Raw genomic sequence first — 21,125 nt, 5'->3', positions numbered from 1 at the left:
TCAAGAATATATACACTTTGTCTAAAATGATTATTTCGATGAGTTGCAAATGTAATGACGAACTTAATATACCCTCCGTACTATGTATAGTGGAGTGTATAAAAAGTGGATGAAACCGTTAAAATATGTGGCTTAAATCCTCATAATATCGGTACATTTGCACTATAGGATGTAGAACCCATTACCCAGAACCAAAAATTTTACATTTTTATACCCTACACCACAAGGTGGTCAGGGTATTATGTCTTTGTGCATTTGTTTGTAACAGGCAAAAGGAAACGAGATAGACCCATAGTTCCTTTTGATGATCTCCATAGAATCACTTTCTGAGTTGATTTATGCATGTCAGTCCGTCTGTCTGTCCGTCTATCCATTTATTCTTGTGAACAAAATGCAGGTCGCAATTATTATCCGATTGAGATGAAACTTTGCAAACAACATTTGTTTGGCCCAAGGACGAACCCTATTGAAATTGGAGATAATCGGTAAAAATTTAGATATAGCTCCTATATATATCTTCGTCCGATTTGCCTTTTATTGTGCACCAAACGTGTAATATCAGCCCGAATAGTATGAAATTTTGCACATACAACCAAATTAGGACTGAAAATAAGTATGCCAAATTTGATCGAAATCGGTTCAGATATAGCTATAGCTCCCATATATATTGTTCATCCGATTTGTTATTTTTGTCCTCCGCAGCCGTAATATGCACTCTGTAACAATAATATTTGGGGAAATATATCAAATGCAGATCAGAAATACCTTTGCTAAATTTTATCGAGATCGGTTCAGATTTGGATATAGCTCCCATATATAACTTCGTCCGATTTACCTTAGATTGTGCACCAAACGTCTAATATTTGCCCAAATTGGATGAAATTTGGCACTTACGACCGAATTGAGTCTAGAAGCTAGTATGTCAAATTTGGCGAAGATCGGTTCAGATATAGCTATAGCTCCCATATATACTGTTCATCCGATTTGTCATATTTGTTACCCACAGCCGTAATATGCACTCCATAACAACGATATTCTGGGAAATATATCAAAGGCATCTCATGGAAATGCGGCCAAAATGTCCAAATATACCCTCCAGAATATTTTCGCGATAATATTCGCCATTTATTCTGATGATGCCAGGGTCGATAAATACGAGTGGAAAGCGACTATCGGCAGTTATGGCGGCCCACACCATTTCCATGGCCAGCGCTTGAGTTCTGGTGGCCAACCGAAGGTACACATTTTCAGCTGACTTATTTGGCAAGTAAACACGATCAACTCTTTAGCTCTTGCTCTTCTTGGTATTTGGAATTTCAAGGCTTTACCCCGAGCTAATAATTGCCAAAAGGAATAATGCGATATATTCAGCTCACGAGCCATTTTTCGGCCACTGCGAAGCGGGTTTCGATCATGTCGCTTCTTTAATTTTCGAACCATTTCTGCTGATGTTGCTGTTTTTTCTCCATCCACTTCCTTGGCGTCGGGCTACGCTACCAGTATCACGGTAACGAGCGATGGTACGAGACACGAAAGATTTATTCACATTTAAATGCTGAAGTGCTCTAACGATAGCCACTTGTGGTTTTCTAGTCAAATATAAAAAATCACACTATCACGCTTGAATTCCATCACGAATAACTTTTTTCTGGAAAATTCTCACCAAAATGCTTTTGTACGCTTGTAAACAATATAATGAGCTGTCAGTGGAATAATTTTAGCAGCTGTCGGACGAGTGGCTTAGAAATAACAGCAGCCTGAAGTTGGCTGCAATTTTTTAATCTCACCTTGTATATATGACTTCATATAAAAATAAACTTACAGGTCATCACAATTAAGTTATGTGCAGGATATAAAAATGTTGAAATTTACCTGAAAAGAGATAGAAAAAATAAAAGATAAATAAATAAGTTATGATAAAACATACACAATTTTAAGTAAGAACTTTAGGCATTGAACTGCCCTTTAAATTCAACTAAAAAATAGAAATCCCTACATTTTAGGTATGTCGTTCGCAATATTTGTGGCAACAATGCGAACACTATTTTGGCAAAGGATACTATTACTCAAAAACATGCCAACAAAATTTTAAAATAATGTTTAAAAACTCCATTTAAAGGGGAGATAGACGTGGGAGACTTATAGTAAAATTTGATGGAGAATATTTTGTCTTTGGCGTCATCCTTCTAAAATAATGTTTTGTTGGATTTTTTTTTTTTGCATAAGCTCACATAAAGTATGGAGTTAAGATTTAAGCTTTTTTTGTAAGATTTGAGCTTTTGACGTCTTCCGGAGCCTGTAGTAAAATTTTTTAGGACAAATAATTTTGTAGGATATTTTGACACGCTACGATCTCGTTTAAAGGAAGTTTTTAACCCTATTTTTTAAAGGGACCAAAAATACCACTTTTTGATTCCCTTGAGGGTTAGAATTTTCTGTTTCTCGTATTTTTGTCTACAATATTGCCCAATATGTCTACAATATACCCAAAATGCACGGATTTTTAGGAATGTTAATCCAAAATTTACGAAACAAGGCCCCCTTTGCTTGCCTTTCTATTACGGTTGCTATTCGATGTAAACACTTCAAAACACCGATACACGTCTCTTCTTTTTTTTATACCCTCCACCACCATTGGTCCCATTCCAATTGACGAGGCTTGTCCGCAGGCAACATTCTTCGCGTCAATTGAACTTTGTACGGGAACAAATGCAAATCAATGCGAATAATCCGTTGTAAAGTGGACCGAGCCATGCCCAACCGCTGAGAACGGCGTTTTTGGGATGTTCTTGGGGACCTCTCAACACTGGCGCACTTCTCACATTTTTTAATGTTTTAAAAGCACGTTGAGTTTTCACAATTGACTTCTTGTAAATTTCAACTATTTCAGAGCACTCGCGTGGCGTGTATTGGTTCATGGTAAAATTCTGCTTGGACTGACGCTTCAAACGCGGTATGTCATTAAGGGATATAACATCTCTGTCAACAGTTATGGCGTTGCCAGATGGGTCCGTCGAATATGGGCAACCCTGTATATATGTTCTGGATCAGCGTAAAATTCTAAGACGATCTAACGATGTCCGTCTGTCCGTTGTAATCACGCTAAAATTTTGCATACATGCATAGTTTACCAGTAGGCATGTTATGTTCGCAAATGGACCATGTCGGTCCACGCTTTCGTATAGCCCCCATATAAAGGTACCTCCCAAATTCGGTATTTTCATGATTAAGCGACAGTATTTACCGGGTACTACAGCCTATGACAAATATTTTTGTATGCAGGTCCAAGACCTCGTATATCCGCCATATAACGGTACCTCCCGATATTCGGTATTTAGATGATTTCAGCAACATTATTCACCGGAGTCGTTTCAAAGTGGAAGTTCCTAATGGGTACTATAGCCTATGACAACAATTTTTATATGCAGTTCCAAATCTTCATAAAGCCCCCATATAACGATACTTCCCGATATTCGGTATTTTGATGATTTAAGCAACATTATTCACCGTATTGGTAACAAATTCGAAGTTCGTAATGGACACTACAGCCTATGACAAAAAATTTCGTATACAGGTTCACGTCTTCGTATAGTCCGCATATAACGGTTTTCATTAAGTGGTAGTTTTCGGATTTCTTTTTTTTAAATTTTCTGCTTCCTTCGAAATGGTGGAGGGTATTAAAAGTTCGGCCCGGCCGAACATATCTTCTATTTTACTTGTTTGGCTCTACTTTTATAATCTAGTGAAATTTCGCCATTATTAATGAAAATATTAAATTTTGTTGCTCAGTATTATTTTCGACAATCCAAACTTCGAATATCTTAATGCTTACAGCTCAGCCTTGTGAGCAGATAGGGTATTATTATCATTACATTTCATTTTATCAAAATTAAGACTTTATACCCCAGGTTCCTTAATAAATTTGAGTCGAACAAGGCATTTATTTAGATATGTAAATGTTGCGATATGTAACTCAAAATATATAAAGTCCCTAAAACAATTTTGACTGAGTCCGCTTGTAATTTTCTAAAACCCGGACTCACTTATGGACAGTGTAAGGATGCACTGAAAATTTACAGTGAATTCTGAAAAAGCAATAAATTGTCTAAATTAAAAATGGGAAAAGTTTCAAAAGGAAGAGATTATTCATTATGACTCTAGGTCTAGCATCGGGCATAGCCATCATAAGAATATCCCCCTGATTTTATTAATTTCGAGGATCTTGTCAATATTTTTCAATCGATTTTTCTTCAACTTGGTTTCTCAAGACGTAGAACACCTCTTCACAGTAAATGTCAATGTTTCAGACCAGCGCCCATTTATAGAATCATATATATCGTGGGTCTTGTCCATCTTTTTAATCGATTTAGTTGAAGATTTGCTGAAACTTAACATTTGGAGTATTTGGTAGGTCTGTTCCCTCCTTGCAAAAAATGTTCGATCCAGGTCCGATTTTCGGTATTTTTAACGTTTCTACCACAATTTCAAAACAAATTAGATGAAACTTGACAGTTAGATTTCTCGATAGGACCGTGATACTGGTAGAGTAGCCTGACGTCAAGGAAGTGAACGGAAGAAAACAGCAACATCAGCAGAAATGGTTCGAAAAGTAAAGAAGCGACTTGATCGAAACCCGAGTCGCAGTGGCCGAAAAATGGCTCGTGAGCTTAACATATTGCAATATTCCATTCGGCAAATATTGAAAAATGAACTCGGGGTAAAGCCATCGAAATTGCAAAAAGTGCAAGAACTTACACACCAATAGAAAAAAAAAAACTCAAAAGAGCTAAGGAGTTGGTTTGCTTGGCCGAAAGTGGTGTACTGCTGAATTTCGTTTTCTCCGATGAGAAAACATTCCTTGTCCAACAGTTTGTAAACAAACAAAATGATCGTGTTTACTTGCCAAAGAGGTCAGCTGAAAATGTGCACCTTTGGTTGGTCACCAGAACTCAAGCACCGGTCATGGTGATGGTGTGGGCTGCCATAACAGCCGATGGCTACTCTCCGCTCGTACTAATCGACCGTGGCATCAGAATAACTGCCGAATATTATCGCGAAAATATTCTGGAGGGGGTATTAAAGCCTTCGGCACCCAAAAAACCCAGTATATATCTTCAACCGATTTCGTGTTAATTGTGCACCAAATGGACTATATTAATCTAAACGACCTGAATTTTGACACATCTGACCGAATACAGTCTAGAAGCAAGCGAAATTCGTATCGTTCAAATGCAGCTCAGAAATGAATGTTTAAAATTTTGTCAAGATCGGTTCAGATTTCGATATAGCTCCCATATATGTCTTAATCCAATTTCAACTTTTTTGTGCACCAAATGGCTAATATCACCGCAATTGAACTTAATTTTGGCAATTACGACTTAATTTGTCCTAAAATCAAGTGCCCCCAATTTTGATTAAAATCGGTTCAGATAAAGCTATAGATCCCAGATGTATGTAGAAAATTTTTATTTTTATTTATTTTTTTATTTTATTTTTTAGACATATTTTGTTAATGAGCACATTCTTTGCTAATAAATCAAAATAATCCTTTTGTAAGCCTGCCACTGACTGTAACTGATAATCCGCTTTTCCAAATTCCTCAAATTCCTTCCGCCCTTTTGTTTATCCAAAGAACAAGTCATTCTCCTTTAATGTACATTTGTTTACATTTCAGGCCAATGATCTCTCGCTCTCTCCCGCACTTAAAAGATAATTGATCGGTCAAAACAAATGAACTTCCTTTCTTCGCCCATCTTTTGCTGATCGATATTTCGCAATAATTCTGTGAATGCGAAACAAATTACGTTTCTTATTTTCAAAATCGAATTCAATGAACCGGGTGGAATAAAATAAAATGTCATAACAGATGGAGGCGGGGAGGAGTTTAAGCAAAAATGTGTTGCAATAATTTTGAGATCCATTGAACTTTTTTCTTTCTCCAGCTTTGGGGTTCAATGAGCGCCCAAAGCGTGCCTGGCAGAGAACAAGTTTTGGTCTCATGCAAGGAAAATTAAAACAAATAAGTGACAGATTTGAATCAAGGCCAGGGAGACTTTGGCATGGAGACGTGGGTTTGGGTTTTAAAGTGAAAAATAAGAAAATCGAAATACGCTAAAGAGGAAAGGTTTGGCAGAGTGATTCATTGACAAATTGTGTGCGGAGCTGCAATCGATCGATTTTTGTACCCCAATTTAAATTGCTCGAGGGTCAAAGTACTTTGTAAATAATAATTCGTAATAATCCAAACACAAATTTACGTTACCAGTTTTGCATTGTTTTTTTGCGCCGGTATTGAAACTCATCTTTCATTCATTGATGAAAAGTAGAATTTGGAGAAGTATTGATAAAATTCAATTGCGAAAATAAAATTAATGGATGGACATCCTTTAAATAACCTCAGCTGTTGTGGAAAAACCTCAGTTGAGGCGGGAAGATCCAAGAAAGTGTACACACTACCGCAATATGATTACCTACAATCTGATGTGTTGGGGTTTATTCTTCTACATTCTGTTGAATGCGGTCCGGGGAATTTTGACGGCCACCCAAACCTTGGGAGATCAAAATCGCCTGAACAAGGGCCTGGAAATCTATCGCTATATGAATCAGCAAGTTAATCCCTGTGATGATTTTTATGAATTTGCTTGTGGCAACTGGAATACCTATAACTCAGCGGCGGCCAAGAGGAAATCGGCTACGGGGCTATTTCATAGTCTCCGTGAGGAAAGGGATCAAAAAATTCTGCTTCTGATGAACACCAATGATCCACACGACACCAACGTCGATAAAAAGGTGAAAAATTTCTACAAATCATGCATGAATCTGCCGAATTTCAAGAGTTCCTATACGGCAAGATTGGTGGAAATTATGTCTGAATTTGGTCAAATGCCAGCCATGGCGGGAGACTATTGGCAGGAGCAGACCTTCGATTGGCAGGCGACTATTGCAGCCATTGCCCATAAGTATGGTATCATTACCATTACGGGGGCCGAGATCAGTGTAGACTTTGCCGATAATACCAAGAATCGTATATATCTGAGTGAACAACAACTGGCCCTGGAATCCAGAGATATTTACCTCAACCCCGCCAATGCGGGCTTTGTCAAAAACTACATCAACAGTATTGCCAACAAGCTGTACATCTTCCTGGGCCTCGATGTCAATGTGGGTCGTCAGGTTGCCACCGAAATGGTCCAGCTGGAAACTAACCTCGCCAGGGGCATGGCTGACTCCAAGAAAATCAACAAACTGGCCGATCTCTACACCCTCAACACCATGGATGAGATCCAACAAATAACCTATCCCTATTTGAATATCAATAAATTGGTAGAAGAATCACTGGGAACCCTGCCCGATTTCAAGGTATATTGGAGTCCAGACTACATTAAGAACATGATTAGAACTCTGCAGCAGACACCCAAACGTGTGGTGGCCAACTACGTATTCTACCATCTAATTGAGAAATTTATGCTGGTCATTCCCCAAACCCAACCCCAGCTACAGGACATGTGTCTAAGGCAAATGAAAACCTATTTTTCCAAGAATTTTGACAACATGCTTTATCGCAAATACAACATGGATGACACGGAACGGGGGGTGAATGCCATGTGGCAGGACATAAAGGCCACCTTCATAGAGGCCCTGAAATCGCCTCACCAATATGCCTGGATTCGGGCCGACACCCGCAGTTATGCTGTGGAAAAAATCAAGGCCATGAAAATGGAAATTGTCTCGTATAAAAATTATGATTTTGAAACGGTCTTCAGGCCCTTCCAGGTGAACGCCCATGATTTTGTGGAAAATCTTCAATCGCTGTTTGCCTTGGGAACGCAACAGAAACGTAATGCAATATACCTGCCACCCCAGCCCTTGGATCTGAGTGAACGCATTGCCACCACTCCGGTTAATGTACTCATCGAAAATGCCGTCAAGGTTCCAGTTTCCATACTCCAACCCAACTATGCCTGGTCGGCCTCCTTTGCCAATGCCTTTAACTTTGGCATACTGGGAGCTCTCCTGTCGCACGAACTCATGCATGGTCTCGATGTCCATGGCCGGCATCATGATGCCCAGGGCAACAGCCTGGAATGGTGGGATCCAGAATCCAGCCGTGATTTCAATGCCCGCTCCCAATGTTTCAATGCCCAATATCAGCGATACATTTTCCATGGTCAACATTTACCCGATATGCCGGCTCAGGGTGAGAACATTGCCGATAATGGTGGTGTCCGTTTGGCCTTCGCTGCCTATGTTAAATGGCTGGAAAAAGCTTTGGCCACCAACCCCCGTGGTGTCAACGAATCAATGCCTCCCGTCAACTATTCAGATCGTAAGCTGTTCTTCATCAGTTATGCCCAGCTGTGGTGTAACGATATCACGCCAGCATTCCGTAAATATTTAGCATCAGTGGATAATCATGTACCAGATAGGTTCAGAGTCATAGGACCACTGTCGAATTTTGATGGGTTTGCCGAGGAATTCCAATGTCCCAAGGGCAGTGGCATGAATCCAGTGCAGAAGTGTGAGATTTATTGAGATGACAGGTTATGTAATGGAAGAAGAGATGGCAAATTAAAAAAGTTTGTTTTGAGGCCAATGTTGATTTTGTTATGTAGACAATAGTTACGTTAGTTCCGAATTATATTTAAGATTTACAATTTGTTTTATATTGAAACAATAATTTAAGAAATATTTAAGTTATCAATTAAAATTTAAGAAAGAAAAGTATATTAACAAATGAAATATTAATAAAATTAAAAAAAAAAAAATAAAATAACATTTTTGAAATAATTTCAAAACTTTAATATAAAAATTGTAAAGTCCAAAAAAAAAATTAGGAAGAATTCAGAATTCAATTTAAAATAACATTCTAAGCAATTTATTGACAAAGGGAACCCAAAGGAACTCCTGAAAATATTTCTTAAATTCACGAATCCTAGAAAAATGCTTTGAAAAAAACTCAACTAAAACGCCACAAAATTTTCAAACATATATTTTTTATTTATATCGACGAACCTTGACCAGGTAGTTTTGTAGAATACAATCCACGAATCTTGGGTAGAAAGTTTTACAAAATATTTTTAAAAATTCAAGATTTTTGGCCAGAAAGTCCCTGAAAATCATTTGAAACACTATTCAACGATCATTAACCAGAAAAGTGGGATGATCGCATAATATTTAGGGGTTGAATGGACCAAAAACTGAAAAAAATTCCTGATTTTGCAGTTGCTCTACAGGTCGCATTATAGACCAATCGACGCGGAAGTTAGCATGGGGCTAGAATTGAGAGTTGGGCAGAAGTCTCCCAATTTTGATTTTCATCGGGTAATATTTGGTGGGTGAAATAGACCATAACATTTGGGTTAAATAAACAAATTTTCAATTAAACCGCGAATATTTTTAATCCCGGCAAAATCACAAATAGACGAACAGATCAATTCTGACCGTTACGTAGATGTCGACAGTAATATAATATAATATAATATAATATAATATAATATAATATAATATAATATAATATAATATAATATAATATAATATAATATAATATAATATAATATAATATAATATAATATAATATAATATAATATAATATAATATAATATAATATAATATAATATAATATAATATAATATAATATAATATAATATAATATAATATAATATAATATAATATAATATAATATAATATAATATAATATAATATAATATAATATAATATAATATAATATAATATAATATAATATAATATAATATAATATAATATAATATAATATAATATAATATAATATAATATAATGTTTAAGTTAGAATTGCAAATTGCCAAACGATCCAGAGAGCCTACGTTCGCTTAGTACGGACCGTAGAGAGATGCATTCTTGGGCTAAAAGGTTGCCTACAACTTCCCCTTGGAGCCTACGTTCGCTGTGCTCGGACCGTAGGGAGAAAGCCTTCCTAGTCTGAAGATTTTCCCTACAACTCTCCTTGGGGCCTACGTTCGCACAGCTCGGACCGTAGGCAGCTTTTCCAAGTCATTTCTCTACAACTCTCTCTGGGTACTCTCTCAGCCCGTGTTGCTGTTAGAGATTTCCTGGAAGCATCGGTGCTTCCAGCCACCTCGATGCATTGCGACTTGGCATTCATAGTGTATCTCTTGCTAGCTACGGAGCTAACCGCATAGAAAAGACGGTCACGGTTTGTATGCCTGAGAGAACATCAGCGTCTCATACGGAGAGAAACATTTGATCCAATCGAGCCGGATCTCTTACCAGTCCTTTTCCCTTTTTCTCAGGCGTAAAGCACGGAAAATCATCCCCCCGCATCCACATACAGTCCACATCACATCATACACACCATAAACAACAACATCATCTTCATCGATCATCACATAAACATACAGGTACGTGAAATCATTTTCTTAAAGTGAGCGAAAAAAAAAAATATTAATAATAAAAAACGAAAACCAAAAGTCGCGAGTGCCTTTTCGGAAATTGTTGCAATAAATATTTATTTGCTGGCCGTCCGTCCGTCACCCTACTCTCCGCAACATCTATTACTTTTTTTTTATTTTTTCATACATGCATTGGCTGATTAACTAGTGTTTATTACATAGTGGTGTTCTACTTCGTTTCGATCAGTCGCTAACCAACCTATTCCTATTTTTTATTGTTAGACTCTCATTGCAAGGCACTCATTGTTTCACTGCATATCTGCATTAACAAAAACAATACTTCTTCTTTTGGCATCGGTAACCCAAGAACCAAACGAAAAGAAAAAAAAATCGATTTGGTAGTCCGTTCCGTTGTTGTGAGAGCTTGCATTTACTTCTTTATTTTTTTCTAACAACAACACAGTCAGTTGTTGCTGCTCTGCCGCTTGACCGCTTGCTTATGCACCACCACAGGCACGTTGACTACGCTGTCGACGTCGCTTGTGTTTTATTTCGTTTTGTCTGCTTTCGTTATCTCGCTGCACAGTGGGTCGCAGGTGAAAAAATTCGTAATTTATTTTTAAATAAATTTATGAAAATAGACAGTTGGTGTTTTTTCTTAATTTAATACATATTTTGCTACTAACGGGGTTTTTAGACATTTGCACCCTACAGCCAACCACTTATATACGAATAGTGATATTATTTTTGTCGTAATAAAATACAGTATATTTTTAATTTTTATATAAAATAATTGCTTGGTTTCCTGGTTATAAAGAGTACTATTTTTTAGTTTTGTTGTATTGGGCAACAATTTCTTAATTATTGCGTAACCTACATTCGGTCACATCGGAACGGCGGAAGAATAAACTTTATTTTTCTTGGAAAATTTATAGGATTATAAAGATTTTTTATATTTACTTGCTTTAAAAATCAACTTGGTGGTATTTCTTGGAATTTTATTTTTTTTCGCTAAACACCCACCCTACGGACAGTCCTATCGAAAGTTTCAAATATAATTTATGAAATTAGTTTTGGCAGTTAAATAATAATTTGGTGTTAAACAAATATTTTTAGATATCTGTGGCTTATATAGTGCTTGTTTTTGCATTTTCTGACTTGAGATAAATAGAAGAACTCCTCGATCGTCCATCTTATTGAGTACGATTTGATATTCAGTGGTTCGTGCACTTTCTCGTCGAAATTTCAAGTATTTTCTTTTCTGGTTTTAATACTTATTCATCATGCCGTTCACACCTTTGGACATGAATATTAGAGCTTCGGATGCTCTCATTAAATTTGACGCACATTTCAATTTCGTGTGCGATGAGGATATAGATGAGTTTGAACTAGAGGTTCGTTCCCGAGAAATCGAAAAATTGTGGGCAAAAGTTCAGGAAATGTTTGATAAATGCCTGGACTTTTTGATGTCTTCAGTAGATTCTCAAAAAGAGGACATCGATTCAGTTGACAGCAAATATGAGGTTTCACATCAGACATATATTAAATGTCTTTCGGGTATTAAGCGGAGACTTACTAAATATCGGCAACTCCCACCATCACCTTCTAACTCTGATGGAAATGGTTCCATTGTGTCACTAGTTGAAGCTCCTGAAAACGCGGTTCCCAATTTAAGTTCGTCCACCCAGGCATCTAAGGATATTGGCACACAAGTCGAAACTATTACTTCTGAAGTAGATTCTATGCAGAGTGGTAGAAACAACGTCTCAGGTTGGTTCCCTTCGGATAATGTTCACAATCTTGCACTTCCTCCTTGTGATATTGAAGTTTTTAAAGGAGATTTTCTTTCGTGGCCCACTTTTCGGGATTTATTTTCCACGGTTTACATAAACAATGCCCGCTTAAGTGATATTGAGAAACTGTGCCATTTAGTGCAGAAAACGTCCGGGGAAGCTAGGGAAATAGTAAACAAATTTCCACTCACCCATCGTAGTTTCACATTAGCTTGGGCCGCTTTAAAAAACACATATGACAATAAACGAGTCATTGTAAATAGTCATCTGAAGATTTTATTTGACCTTCCCGCTGTAGATCGAGAATCTAGTTCCAATTTAAAAATAATTCAACGGGGCATAAACACTTGTTTGTCGGCTATGGCTGTTTACGATATTCCAACGGATCAATGGGATCCTATTTTAGTCTTTTTGTGCATTCAACGTTTGCCTAGGTTAACGGTCACCTTGTGGGAGCAAAGTATACGGGATAAATCAGCATTATCTTTGTGGTCAGATTTAAATGCATTTTTGACAGAGAGAATTCAGACTCTTGATTGTTTACGGGACATTAAGGGACCTGATTCACATTCCAGATCTAATCAGGCCAGGGTTCAGCCTCACTTCACTAGCGCTTCGGTGGATGTTCACGCCAAATCCACTTCGGAATTCTTTTGTTCCCTCTGCCCTAGACAAAACCATTCTCTTCGGTCATGTCCAAAATTCCGAACATTGTCGATAGGTAAGAAATTGTCTGTTGTCCAAACACAGGGATGTTGTTGGAACTGTCTGTCTCGGGGACATTCAGTTAAAGAATGCAAAAGTTCTAATCGGTGTAGTATATGCAAAGGCACTCATCATTCTTTAATTCATCGTCCAAGCAGTAATACTCGGGTATCAAATAGCTCACCCTCTTCATTCTCGCCCTCGGTTGCACCGTCAGATCCTAACGTCGCATCCACTTCTACTGGTTCTAGTCCCACTATCACCAATACGCAAGTTTTTCACACTTCGCAGAGTAGAAATGTCTTACTGGGTACAGCTATGGTAAATATCCTTCATCAGGGTGTCTCTTATTCAGTTCGGGCTCTAATTGATCCTGGGTCTGAGGCATCATTCGTTACTGATCGCATTCAAAAGCAACTAAACCTACCAGTACGTTCGGTAGTTGCTACGGTTTCTGGTGTCAACGGTTCCGTCTCTGCCACATCTAGGAAAAGTTGTTCACTTTGTCTTGGATCTCGGCACCATTCTTCGGTTCAAATTGAAACGGTTGCTTTCGTTCTACCTCAGATTTCGGAAAACTTGCCTTCATTTGCTGTTCGGTCTAATCTTTTTGATCAATTGCCCAAGCTACCATTCGCTGATCCTCACCTCTTTGACAGTCGTCCGGTAGATTTGTTGATAGGTGCTGATTTGTATCCCCAGATAGTGTTAGAGGGAGCTCATCAAAAGGTTCTAGGGTCACTTGTAGCTCAAAATACGGTATTCGGTTGGATCCTAACGGGTCCATTGTTAGCAAAACATATGCAAGTTTTCAATTCTAGGCTGCATATCGAAAAAAAGGAAAATCTTTTAGGCGATTCAATATTGTCTCCTCCGATTAAAAGATTTCGCAGAGGTTCAGTTGTACCTCAATCGTTTTGTAATAGAAAACGGAAAGAAAACTCACAAAATCTGGCATGGAGGCTAGATCGAGTTGTTAAGGTTCACCCCGGCGATTATAGAATGGTTCGGCTAATTGACGTAAAGACATAACAAGGGCCAATAACATAGCGCGTCGTTCTCGCCAATTAAATTATGCCACTTTATCTTGGTTTTATTATTTATGCCACAATATACGGTATTCGGATAGATTATTTTAAAGTCATGCACTTGTTATCAATTTACAAATCAATTAATAAACAAAATATGAAATACGCTCACTAGAAACTGATCTCACGTCTTTTTACTATTAAGTTACTTTGATTAAGTTGATTCAATTTAATTTATGGTCAAAGGGATCTCGGGATCCGTCGAATTACACTGCTTGGTACCATAAATTAAATGGCCAATAATAATTAATATTTCAAACTAATTTATATTTATAATTATTGTAACATTCTCCAATGTTTCAAGGTGGGCGGCAATGTTTAAGTTAGAATTGCAAATTGCCAAACGATCCAGAGAGCCTACGTTCGCTTAGTACGGACCGTAGAGAGATGCATTCTTGGGCTAAAAGGTTGCCTACAACTTCCCCTTGGAGCCTACGTTCGCTGTGCTCGGACCGTAGGGAGAAAGCCTTCCTAGTCTGAAGATTTTCCCTACAACTCTCCTTGGGGCCTACGTTCGCACAGCTCGGACCGTAGGCAGCTTTTCCAAGTCATTTCTCTACAATTCTCTCTCTGGGTACTCTCTCAGCCCGTGTTGCTTAGAGATTTCCTGGAAGCATCGGTGCTTCCAGCCACCTCGATGCATTGCGACTTGGCATTCATAGTGTATCTCTTGCTAGCTACGGAGCTAACCGCATAGAAAAGGTAATCTGTCAACTCGGGTTGACCAACTCTCACAACATCTCAATAAACGGACACTTATATTTAAACTAATCCTTCTTTTGTTTTTATTTATTTATCTTTTTATTTCTATACGGTCACGGTTTGTATGCCTGAGAGAACATCAGCGTCTCATACGGAGAGAAACATATAATATAATATAATATAATATAATATAATATAATATAATATAATATAATATAATATAATATAATATAATATAATAATAATATAATATAATATAACATAAAGCGGCTTCTAACATATTGTAGTGTTGTAGGGTATCAGATAGTCGGCTCCGCACGACTATAGCCTTTGTTTACTTGTTATTTTTTTATTTATCTATTTTATTTTTTTTTTTTTTTTTTTTTTTTTTTTTGTAAATTGTAGACGTAAGTGAACTTTAGAAACGATGTACCAAAAATTGGACCAAATCAAAGACATGCGAGATTCCGGATTTCTTAATAAATTTGACCTTTTCTGAAAATAGGAGCTGAAATGGTCACATATATTTTACATATTTTCCTAATTAAAATAAAAATGTTCCAAAATCTTAGCCTTTGGGATGGCACGTAACCAAATGAGTGGGTCTATACATCAAATTATCACGGTAAAAATTTGTGCGATGATTGGAAAAATCAGAGCTTAATTAGAAGTTCGAAATTTGGTTCTAAAAAATAAAAACAAGTAAAATACAGTAAGGGAAAGTAAAATTCGGGCGGGACCGACTATATGATACCCTAAACCACTATGCATATTTAGTAGAGCTCCCGTAACAAAAGAATTTATTTCAAGTACATCCTACCACCTATCAACATTTGGCTTTAGAGCAGTTATAGTTTGCTATAGAGTGCGTGATATCACCTTGATAAGGATTATATTAAAACAAGTAAAAAAGCAGTAAGTTCGGTCGTGCCGAACTTTGAATACCCTCCACCTTTTGGAACAAATTTGAAAATTTTCAAAAAAAAAAAATAGAATCTATTATTTTTTTTTTTAAATCTTTACAATATCTAATATAGGAAGGTGCCGATATATGGGGGTATATATGATATTGTGGACCTATTAAGACAAATCTATGTCTGGGTGTAAAGTACTCTCAATGAACTCCTTGTGTGGATTTTCAGATAATTCCATTGGAAAAAGTGGCTAAAATCATTAAACTACTGAATATCGGGGGGTACCGTTATATGGGGGATATACGATATTGCGGACCTATATAGACAATTCCCTTTCTGGGGGTAAAGTGCTCACAAAGAACTCCTTGTATGGATTTTCAGACAATACGATTTGAAAATGTGGCTAAAATCATCAAAATACCGAATATCGGGGGTACCGTTATATGGGTGCTATACGATATCATTAACCTATATAAAGAATTCTCACAAAAAACCCCTTGTGAACAATTTCCGTTGAAAAATGTGGCTAAAATCATCAAAATACCGAATATCGAGGGTACCGTTATATGGGGGCTATACGATATCGAGGACCTACATAGATAATTCTCTGCCGAGGTATAAAGTACCCACAAGGAACTCCTTGTGTGGATTTTCAGGGGGTACAGTTATATGGGGGATATCCGATATCGTGGACCTATATAGATAATTCTGTGCTGAGGAATAGAGCCACATGGAACTCCTTGTGTGGATTTTCAGACAATTCCGTTGAAAAATGTGGGTAAAGTTATCAAAATACCGAATATCGGGGGTACCGTTATATGGGGGATATACGATATCGTGGACCTATGTAGACAATTCTCTCTCAGGGGGTAAAGTATTCACAAGGAACTACTTGTGTGAATTTTCAGACAATTCCATTGAAAAATGTGGCTAACATCTTCAAAATACCGAATATCGGAGGGTACCGTTACATGGGGGCTATACGATATCGTGGACCGATATAGCCCATCTTCCAACTTGACCTGCCTGCAGACAAAAGAGAGATCTGTGCAAAATTTTAGCTTCCTATCTTAATTCGTTTAGACTGTAGCGTGATTACAACAGACGGACAGACGGACGGACAGGGTTAAATCGTCTCAGAATTTTACGCTGATCAAGAATATATATATATACTTTGTTGGGCCTAAAATGATTATTTCGATGAGTTACAAACGGAATGACGAACTTAATATACCCTCCATACTATGAATGGTGGAGGGTATAAAAATATATATCGGAGCCGAGTTGCAAAAAATGGTAACGTACATCCCGAAATTCACTCCATTTGAGGTGATATTAGCCATTATTTGCACAATAAACCTGAAATCGGATTAAGGATATTTATAGGAGCTATATCCAAATTTTAGCCGTTCTCGAATAAAATTGGAAAAGGTATTTCGGAGCTCTATAAGATATATGGCACCAACTATCATTGTTGTCGAATGCATATTACGAATTTGAGGGATTTAAATACTAAATCGGATGAAACATATATATGGGAGCTATAGCCGAACCAATTTTCTCCAAAGTTGATGTACTTGCTTCTAGACTGAATTTGGTCGGATGTACCAAAAATCAAGACTTTTTGACAGATATAGGTCATTTGGTGCACAAAATAATCCGAAATCGGTTGAAGATATATATGGGACCCATATCCAAATCTGAACCGATCTTGATAACATTTGACAGAGGTTTTTCGGGACTGTATATGATAACTGGTAGCAAATTTCATTGTTGTCGAATGCATATTTCGAATGTGAGGGACTCAAACACCATTCATCTGATTAAACATTTACAAAGTAGTTATAGCTATATCTGAACCGATTTTCTCCAAATTTAATGTACTTACTTCCGGATTGAATTCGATCGGATATGCCAAAATTCAAGTCATTTGGACTGATATTGACACTTTGGTACAAAATTAACTCTAAATCGGTTGAGGATATATATGAGAGCTACATCCAAATCTGAACCGATCTTGACAAAATTTGATACACTTATTTCAGAGCTGTATCTGATATCTGGTACCAAAGATCATTGTTGTGAAACGCATATTACGCTTGTGAGCTACTTAAAATCGCAAATCGGATGAAACATATATATGGGAGCTATAGCTATATCTGAACCGATTTACACCAAATTTTATATTATGAATTCAGTCGTAATTGTCAAAATTCAGTTCATTTGGGCTGATATTAGCCAGTTGGTGGACAATAAACCTGATATCGGAAGCTATTAGGATAATTATTCAGATTAGGATAATCTGAACCGATCTCGATAAAATTTGACAAAGGTATTTTCGAGTAGTATCTGATGTCCGGCACCAAATATCATTCTTCTGGAGTGCCTATTACGCATGTGGGGGTCTTTAAACCGCAAATCGGATGAAATATATATATATTTAGGAGCTATAGCTATATCTGAACCGATTTTCTCCAAATTTGATTTACTTGCTTCTAGAAAGAATTCGGTGGGATGTACCAAAATACGGGTCATTTCGACGTATAAAAATATAAGAAATCGGTTGAAAATATATGGGAGCTATATCTAAATCTGATCCGATTATCACCAGTGTTCGTCCTTGGGCCAAACAAATGTTGTTTGCAAAGTTTCATCTCAATCGGATAATAAGTGCGAGCTGCATTTTGTTCTCAAAAATACATGGACGGACTGATATGCATAAATCGACTCAGAAAGTGATTCTATGAAGATCCTCAAAAGTAACTATGGGTCTACCTCGCTTCCTTCTGCATGTTACTAAGAAATGCACAAAAACATAATACCCTTGCCACTATGTGATGTAGGGTATAAATACAAAACTGCTTTCTTATAATGTTAAAATTTTCTCGTTGTCTCCCCTTTTGTAACATTACAATTTCAAAAATCTCCATTTGAGAAATCTGTTGATAGTGCTCAACGTCAATTAATAACTGGTCGTTTTGAAGGGGTTATTGCTTCTGAGTAATTAAAACAATTTTACATAATTCAAATGAACGAATTTCGTTTTCATCGAAAACCACTCAATGAACAATCAAAATCCATTAATCGGAAATGAAACAATTAATGAGATAACAGTTAAGCTTATTAACACTACCCATACTGCTCAAATGACAATGTGTATTGGAATGGGTCACAGCGAAGTGGGACGAAATAAAGTCGAAACACAAATCATAGCTTTAACAATTGAGTTATTTGATGTTCATAATTTGTTGTTCTACAAGTTTTTGCATTTATGTATTGGGACACCTTAGTTAAAGAGAAGCCAATGGCATAGAGAAATAAAGGTATAGATATCCCTCATGCTTTGAGAGAGCTTACGTTTATTCGCTCAATTCTATAAAAATATAAAATATTGAATATTTTTAATAGAGAATAGAGACTTTGTTTACATTTATATTACCCAACAATGTTGTGATATATAACAATAAACAATAGAAGAGAATGCGAAAAAAACGAAGGTATTTCTCCTAATCTAACAACATCACTTGTATCCGTTCCTATCTTTGTCCAATGTTTCTCGTTAGTTGTTCTTTATTTCTAATTCCAGTTATCACTTTAAAAATATTTCATGTAAAATTTTTTGATTGAAATAACCCACATTGATGCTATCTCTCTTACCCCCCAAAGTCATGTCATGCTCTTAAAAAATATTTACATTAACTCCAAACTACAGCTTAATAATGAATAATTAACATATTCATTTCTTTTTGCCGCCTAATAATTTTTAAATTGTATTAATTATCATACAAATGAGAGAAATGTATAATTAACAAAAAAAAAGTGGATGAATAAATAAAAATGTCAAAACAAGTTCACGCTTGTGGTCACAGTCGTAAATATCAACTGTAGTATGATGCCGACCGATTTATACCTTATTTCATACTTTTTGATTGTTGTATTTTTAAATCGTTTGAACTAAAAGAAGATCATATTTCATAATTTAAAATTATAAAAATAATAAATTTATAATATTGTTTACAATATGTATAATTTTACCCTCAGCCATATGGCTACAGAAGGTATATATGAGATATAGGATGACATGAAAAAACTGCAACCAACTTCAGACTGCTGTCATTTCTAACTCATTCGTCCAACAGCTGTTAAAATTATTCCAGTGACAGCTCAGTATTATGTTTACAAGCGTACAAAAGCATTTTGGAGAGAAATTTCCAGAAAAAAGTCATTCGTGATGGAATTCAAACTTGATAGTGTGATGTGGCTGGAAAACCACAAGTGGCTATCGTTAGAGCACTTCAGCATTTAAATGCCAATAAATATTTTGTGTCTCGTACTATCGCTCGTTACCGTGTTACTGGTAGCGTAGCCCGACTTCAAGTAATATTTCATTCGACAAATATTAAAAAAATGAGCTCGGGGTAAAGCCATTGAAATTTCAAAAAGTGCAAGAACTTATACCGCTACAGAAAGAAAATAGACTCAAAAGAACTAAAGACTTGCATCGCTTGGCCGAAAGTTGTTAACCGCCGAATTTAGTTTTCTCGGATGAGAATGATGATCATATTTACTTGCCAAAAGTCAGCTGAAAATGTGAACTTTCGGTTAGCCACCAGAACTCAAGCGCAGACCATGGGCATCAGAATAAATAACGTGGCATCAGAATAAATAACGAATATTATCGCGAAAATATTATAGAGGGTGTATTAAAGCCTTGGGCACGCAAACATTTTAGCCGCAGACCTTGGACATTCCACGAAGAATCAGCACCATCGCACACAGCAAGCTATACCCACAAATGGCTACAAATGAGGTTCCTCCTTCATTTCCGTTCGACTATTGTGTCTGGATAATTTTGGAAAGCAACGTTGGCACTTACAAATACCAAAATGTCGATCACCTCAAGCAAGCGCTTCGGCGGGAATTGGCCAAAATACTGCAGGGCAACAAACGGGCAACGTGTGACGGTTTCATTGGCCGTTTGAAGGCCATAATTCGTGCCAGAGGTCACCAATTCGAACAAATCTAAACTTATTCTAAAATTTGATGCTGTTTCCGACATTTTTGCTTCCATTCAATAAAATTTAAAAAAAAATGTAAAAGTTATGGCGTTTGACTTTGTTGCAGTTTTTTATCTCACCCTATATATCATTGGATACGGCTAAAACGTGCCTCATCAAAACAACGGTTAGACCCTTTGGACAGAAGTTGTTTCGTGATATTTGGAGTCGAGTTAGGTATGTCCGTCCATCCGTCTGTCTGTTGTCAAACTTAGATCGGGTTCGGAAAATTTTCGATTTTACTCCAACTTTGCAAATCCTAATATTTGCATCAGAGCCAGGTCAGGTCATCGGTCATCTCCATAAACTACCCTCGCACAAAGGGTCAAAATTTTGAATAATTATATCTTTTATTAAATGTGATAAGAGTCCGATTGCCTTCAAATTTAACACATCCCAATATTTTTGTAAATCCAAGGTCTGGTGTTAAGATGGAATACATCGGTCCGCTCCTTCTGGTACCTCCTTAAAAAAAGGTCG

At 36.8% G+C, this 21,125-nt stretch overlaps 2 protein-coding genes across 2 annotated transcripts in view; one reads left to right on the top strand and one right to left on the bottom strand.

The window, feature by feature from the left end:
* Positions 1-21,125, bottom strand: part of LOC101900656 (mucin-5AC) — a 275,856-nt gene that overhangs the window by 215,909 nt on the left and 38,822 nt on the right. The window lies entirely within an intron of this gene.
* LOC131800541 (neprilysin-4-like) lies at positions 6,463-8,532 on the top strand. The gene has a single exon (XM_059123596.1). The coding sequence runs from the start codon at positions 6,463-6,465 to the stop codon at positions 8,530-8,532; it is 2,070 nt and encodes a 689-aa protein (XP_058979579.1).

Source organism: Musca domestica, unplaced genomic scaffold (genome assembly GCF_030504385.1).
Source record: "Musca domestica strain aabys unplaced genomic scaffold, Musca_domestica.polishedcontigs.V.1.1 1, whole genome shotgun sequence".
Taxonomy (NCBI): domain Eukaryota; kingdom Metazoa; phylum Arthropoda; class Insecta; order Diptera; family Muscidae; genus Musca; species Musca domestica.
The sequence above is the reverse complement of the archived record's forward strand: the minus strand, read 5'-3'. Positions and strand labels throughout refer to the sequence as shown.

What these genes read in the sequence shown, in the direction of transcription:
- LOC131800541 (XM_059123596.1), top strand. Translation starts at nt 6,463, where the DNA reads ATGATTACCTACAATCTGATGTGTTGGGGTTTATTCTTCTACATTCTG.